This window comes from Propithecus coquereli, unplaced genomic scaffold (genome assembly GCF_000956105.1).
Source record: "Propithecus coquereli isolate 6110/MARCELLA unplaced genomic scaffold, Pcoq_1.0 Scaffold308, whole genome shotgun sequence".
Classification (NCBI taxonomy): Eukaryota; Metazoa; Chordata; class Mammalia; order Primates; family Indriidae; genus Propithecus; species Propithecus coquereli.
Genome location: NW_012148708.1, coordinates 1,122,863 through 1,129,654, shown reverse-complemented (window position 1 = coordinate 1,129,654; position 6,792 = coordinate 1,122,863). Strand labels below are relative to the sequence as shown.

Here is a 6,792-nt window from a genome sequence, read left to right as displayed (position 1 = left end):
GGAGGGACAGATGGGCCTGCTAAGAAAAGCTTCATAGAGAAAGTAATGACTAAAAGATGGAGAGGGGGTGAGGGAGGGGTAGCTGAGAGTAGGACATTTCGGAAAGATGCATGTCTAAAACAGGCAAATATGCATGGGGGACCTGGGGACTGCACAGAATTTAGGATGATGCATTGAGAGCATAGGCTGGAAGCCCTGTCAACCCAGAAGTCACCATTGGAGAATGCACTGTTTGGAGTGGCATAAGGCTGGAGAGAGACAGAACGATCTTTCTTTTATTCACTAAATGTCAAACACATAACCCCAAGAAGAGACTGTTTCAAGAAGGAGGCAATGGCCATCTTTCAGAAGTAGCCAAGAAACGTGTAAGATGAAGAATATAGGTTAATGGTGGTCATCTGGGCAAACTGTTACCAGTGGAGTGGTGAAGAGGAAAGCTGTATTGGAGTGGGTTGAGTAAATGGTAGAAGAGGTAGAGACGTGTGTATGTTCATTCATTAGCTCAGATAAAGTTCCTGCTTATGTTTTAATGGACAACTCTTGGAGAATTTTGGCTATGTAGAAATACAAGAAGTGAGGTAGCAGCTAGGGGCTTGTGTGGGGTCAAGAAAGCGTTTTTAGAATGAAAGATATTAGAGCATGTTTACATGCTGATGGGAATAATCCAATAGCAAGGAAAAGAGGGATGATGCAGAAAAGTCTAACCCAAGAAGCAAAATCTTGGAGCAGGGAATTGCAGGAGGTAACTAGGGGATTGGTAGATGACAGCAGTGAGAAGTGGGAGAACACTCTGAAGGCCAAAAAAAAACAGTTGCTGGAGGAGCTACATTAAAGAGCTACTTTGGTGATAGAATCAATAAAAATTAGTCATTAATTAGATACAGTTGGTAAGGGAAAAAGAGGATGATTTCTGATTTAGGTAATTGAGTGAATAATGTTGCTCTTCTCTGAAATACAAAATATGAGGACAAGTTTGAGCAAAAATTTAGTTTTGTACATATTGAATGTGAGTTGCCTATAACCCAACCATATGGAGACATCCATTAGGCTCTGGAGCTCAGATTCATGTTTTGGGCTGTACGTAGAGATTTGGCAGTTTGGCTACTTAAAGTCATGTGGATACGTGTGTATGTTCAGTGTGAAAAGAAGGTCCCTTCACCCACTGCGAATAGTTACGGAAAGAGGCACTAAGACAGTGGATGGAAAAAAAACCCAGGAGTGCTTTTGTTTGTGCCTCACAGCATGCTTTCCACTCCCTAGAGTATTCTTTTCCCAGATTTCTGTATGGCTTCTTCCTTTACCTCTTTCAGTCTATTGTCATTTGTCACCTGAACGGAGTCTTAACTTGATCACCCTATTTAAGATTGCAACTAACCACATACACACACACTCACACTCAATTTTTCTGCATAGTGCTTACCACTGTATATTTTACTGTTTATTTATTCAGGTAAACCATTCCCTCACTAGAATGGAAGCTTCATAAGGGCAGGAACTTTCATTGATGAGTTTTACTGTATTCCCACTGTCTATGGCAATGATTGACATATAGTAGGTGTTCAATAAGTATTTGTTAAAGGTGAAGGAGGCCCCAGTTGACATCTTGGTTATAGCTAATGAAAGTCAATAATCTACCTATGATGCACCTGAACGTAAGCATTCAATACTAGTACTATGATTATTATCTTCTTTTTTTTTTTTTTTTTTTGAGACAGAGTCTCACTGTGTTGCCCAGGCTAGAGTGCCGTGGCGTCATCCTAGCTCACAGCAACCTCAAACTCCTGGGCTCAAGCGATCCTCCTGCCTCAGCCTCCCAAGTAGCTGGGACTACAGGCATGTGCCACCATGCCCTGCTAATTTTTTCTATATATTTTTAGTTGTCCAATTAATTTCTTTCTAATTTTAGTAGAGACGGGGTCTCGCTCTTGCTCAGGCTGGTTTCGAACTCCTGAGCTCAAACAATCCGCCTGCCTCGGCCTCCCAGAGAGCTAGGATTGAAGGCGTGAGCCACCGCGCCCAGCCATTATTACCGTCTAAATTTTTTAAAGTGCTGCTAACTTTGGTGACTAATTGAATATATCTTTTAAAATTTCAGCCAGCAGTCTCTGTTGGAAATGTTGGCCAGCTTGCAATAGATCTGATTATTTCTACACTGAATATGTCTAAGATTGGTTACTTCTATACCGATTGTCTTGTGCCAATGGTTGGAAACAATCCATATGCGACTGCCGAAGCAAATTCCACAGAACTTAGTATAAATACTGAAGGTATGTGAAACATCAGCATGGTTCTGAGACAAGGTAGAGTTGTTTTTAAATTAACAATAGACTCTATGGATACTGGTTTGCAGTAAATATTTACTTAGTGCCAGCTATGTGTAGAATTCACAGCTCAATCACATTGCCCTATTCTTTCACATCCTGGTTTTGGTTATTAACATAGAGATCGAGTTGTCTGATGGCACAAGTAGGTTTACGCTTTTCCCATACCATAAATCTTCGTAATTCCTCATCAGAGTATCAGGCTTGATTAGTCAAGAAGCACAGTTTACACTCCACTGACCACTATTGGGTTATAATGCAGGACAGTACCAAGGGAGTAGGGGAAAAGCTCCTATTGATCATGAAACACAGGAACATCCAGTTACTTTTTTTGATGACTGAGTGCCCTGTTGGTCTCTCAGCTTGCCATAATGAAATGCATTTTGGAGAAATAACCCTATTATTGAAATTCCTGCAGGAAAGATTGCTTTGTTAACACAAGACTAAATTTCAGTTATTGCCTTAAAGGGTAAAGAACTATAAATGGTAAGACTAGAGTTCATATACTTTCCACTAAGGATAACTATCATTTATTGAGTATTGACTATGAGCTGAATGAAATGGATTCATTTAATCCTTACAACTATTCCATAAAGTAGTTTTATAGATAAGGAAACCACGGCACAGAGAAGATAACTAAGTTATTCAAGGTCATTTGGTTAATAATTGATGTAACCAAGATTCTAATCAAGGCAGCCTGGCTCCAGAGACCTACTTCTTGGCACCATGCCACCCTGCTAATGCACCTTCACTCAAGTAGAAGATCCACTGGCTTTCCTTTCATACAAACTGATGGCAAATCAATTGTATGGCTATGGTTCTTTAATCCACTTTTTTTTAAGATGAAGTATTTTGAAATAAATTATGATCATGACATGCTACTCCCTAATGTATAAATATGCATCTCCTAAGAGATAAGAACATTTTCTTACATAGCTAAAATAACATTAATAAAATTAATCATTTCTTAATATCTTCCTATACATTATCCATATTCATATTAGCCCAGTTTATCCCCAAAATGTCATTTAAACTTAGTTTGTCCAAACCGGGACTCATAGTACGTCTGATTGTTGTGCCCTTGAAATCTCTTTTACTCTAGAGTAGTCCCTATTTTTCCCCCTTCATCACAAATCTGATTTATTGAAGAAAAGACTGGTCCCATTGTCCTGTAGAATATCTTGCCTTCTGCATTTGTCTGATTACTTCCTCGTGGTGTCGTTTGTCTTGTTCCTCTAGCCCCTGTGTTTTCTGTAACTAGAGTTAGGTCTAAAGGCTTGATTAGGTATACAGTATATATTTTGGGGCAGAATACATAAAAGGTGATGTTGCCTTCATATTGTATCATGCCAGAAGAAAAAAGTACTATGAAACAGGAACCTAACAACAAAAAAGAATTGCATGATACACTGATGGAAAATACTGCTATTATTGAAGATGGTGTGTCTTGTATTTTAAAGCTTAGCCTGCCCACCCTCTACAGATCAATTCTTTTCCCACCCAGGACTGTTGAATTGGACTCTATGTATATGTCAGAGGTAGGTTAGAGGCCTGAGTAGCCTATGCCTTAGTCCCTTTTCACTAAATGTATACCCTTTTCCTTAATTTCTAAACTTCTTTGGCCCCAGTGTACCTGGTGCTCACTAGACTTGCTGAGTTCAGCATACCCCGATCTTGCCGCGTCACACCAGCCAGGAGACGATCTCCAAAAGACCTGCCCAGTCCAGGGTTATTTGTATTCTGTGTATAGTAACCGAAAGCTTACTCCTTGGCATAGTGGCCTAATCCTGTGTCCTCAGAGACTCTATTTTGTCCTTGGTTCATACAAGAGCTTCTCATTCTTAGAAGTGAAGTTGGGCAGGGAAACCTTAAGTGTCTCTAGAGCGGGCTCCTGTGGAATGTGTTGAAGGCTATGGATCCTTTTCCCAGGAAAAAATGCACACATAAATTGCCTCACAGGAAACGTATATGTTATTTCAGGTCTTTCAAAAAATTCCTAAAGAACACAACTGTACCTACTTTGGGGATTTTATTACATGGCTAACATTCTCTTGTATTTTGCTATTTCTTCTGTTAATCCCAATGAGTGTTGCTGTTCTCTAGAGAGAAGAGGGGAGAATAACAGAAACCAAAAAGTTTAGCTTTCTTAAGGATGATTTTATTTGTCAAAATCCCAGAAATTTCCAAGGGAATATTTCTCTGGTTTTACAATTAAAGTCAGAAAAATAATTTTTGATATTTTCTTACAGTTAACTTTTCAGAAATGAATCTATTGCATAGAATAAAGCCCACTTGCACATTTTAAGGTACTTCTAAAATGTTTTATTGTAGCCAAATGATATAGTATACATGTTCTGTATTTTAATTATTGAAAATATTTAGATACCAAAGATATTATTCAATCTCTAATTTTTATTATATTAATTTCAACTTGTATAACTTTCATTTTTAACTATCATATGATTTCATTTTCTTGTCTTTATAGTATATTCATTGCCTTCAAGAAAGCTAGTGGCTCTTCAATTAAGATCCATTTTTATTAAGGTTAGTATGTTATATTTGCCTTTTTACATTTATTAAAATAAAATGTAATTAGAAAATACCAAGTTAGTATCATTAAGAATTAAGATTTAAAAATTATTTCTCTATTTTTACTGTATGAATAGTTAAGAAGATCTGATTCTATATAGAAATAATCTCATAGCAGATGTTTTACCATCATTTCGTGATTTTATAGAAAGGAATTGGGACTTTTAGCTTGGATCTTATGTTTTCTCAATTCAGATAACATTGGTGAAAAAATTTAAATACATGAATATTGTAGGTTTATTCCAGGTCTATTACATTTGATGCAGTGGCATCTACATTTAAATTATGAATATGTCAAATTATGTATATATCAGAATACATTCTGAATCCAGCTTCTTTCTTTCTCCACTGCTACCCTCAGTCCAAATCACTGTCATCTCTCATGCCCCTGACTCTACTCTTGCCCCACTCACCTCCCCAAAACACTTAGTGGTTTGTTTTCAAAGAGCAGCACCAATGATCCTTTAAACCTAAATCAAATCACATCACTACTCTTTGAAACACTCCAGTGGCTTCCCATCTCACTCAGGAAATCATAGCCCTTAACATGGCCTATGAGGCTCTATGTTTATGCTGTCTGATATGATAGCCACTAACCACGGGTAGCTATTTAAATTTTAATTTATTAAAGTAAAATTAAAAATTCAGTTCCTCAGTCACACTAGCTGCATGTTAAGTTCTCAGTAGCCACACGTGGAAAGTGGCCGCCATGATGACAGCTGTGCTCACAGAGTTCTGTTGGACGGCTGCTCTGCTAATCTCCCTCCAGCCACACTGGCCTCCCTGTAGTGTTCAAACGCAGTAAGCTCAGCCCTGCCTCAGTCTTTCCACTGTTTTCTCTGCCTGGAATTCTTCCTAGAGCGCAAAATGGCTCACTTCTTTTAGAGTTTGCTTAGCTGTTATCTCATCAGAAAGGCCTTCCTTGACAACCCTATCTGCTTTTCCTGTGTTAGTTTTCTTCAAAATTCATCATTACCTGGCATGTTATATATTTATTATCTCCCTCTCAGAAAGTAAGCTTCATGAGAGAAGAGACTTTGTGTCATTCACTCTTATGTCCCCCATTCCTAGAATAGTGCCTTGCTCATGGAAAGCTCTCAATAAATATTTGTTGAGTGGATTATTTGGAATGACTTGAGATACCATCTGTTTAGGTGGTCAGAAATATGAGATTTTGCTAACATGATTAACTGCATAGTATCTTTTATTTTAACTTTTTATTGAAGTACAACATATATGGAGTGAAGTGCACAAATCACAGATAGACAGCATGGTGAATTTTCACAGAGCAAATCCTCTGTGAAACCAGCCTACAGATCAAGAAATAGAATACTGTCAACATTCCAGAGGCGCCTGCCCCCTGCATCCTAGTCATTGTTATTGTATAAGTAGAATCTCATGGTACGGACTCCTCTATGTCTAGCTACCTTTACTCCGCCTGCTATTTGTGAGGTTCCTCCATGCTGTTGCACGTAGCAGTAGTTCATTCATTCTCACTTCTGTGTGGTATTATATAAAGAAGCTATAATTTATCCATTGTATTTTGATGCTGCATTTGATTTTTTCCAGTTTGAGGCTATCATGAATAGTGCTGCTATGATTATTTTGAATATTTACATTAGAATCACTCCTTTAGTTAACAGTATTTACATACCCAGAATTTTGCAGTGAGAGTTGCAATTTTTTTTTTTTTTTTTTTGAGACAGAGTCTCACTTTGTTGCCCGGGCTAGAGTGCCGTGGCATCAGCCTAGCTCACAGCTGAGAGTTGCAATTTTTATATTGTGCCACATGGCTTTTTTCTTTTCTTCCTAATCAGTATAGGTTAAAAAATTATTTAACTCCTTTTTCTTTTTCTTTTCTTTTTTTTTTTTGAGACAGAGT

General features: G+C 37.9%; 1 protein-coding gene across 1 annotated transcript in view; it reads left to right on the top strand.

Moving 5' to 3' along the window:
• Window positions 1-6,792, top strand: part of PSMG2 (proteasome (prosome, macropain) assembly chaperone 2) — a 14,661-nt gene that overhangs the window by 1,366 nt on the left and 6,503 nt on the right. Inside the window, exons 2-3 of the mRNA XM_012649965.1 lie at window positions 2,096-2,267; window positions 4,807-4,865. Of these exons, the coding sequence (XP_012505419.1) occupies window positions 2,096-2,267; window positions 4,807-4,865 (231 nt within the window). The remainder of the gene's footprint in view (window positions 1-2,095; window positions 2,268-4,806; window positions 4,866-6,792) is intronic.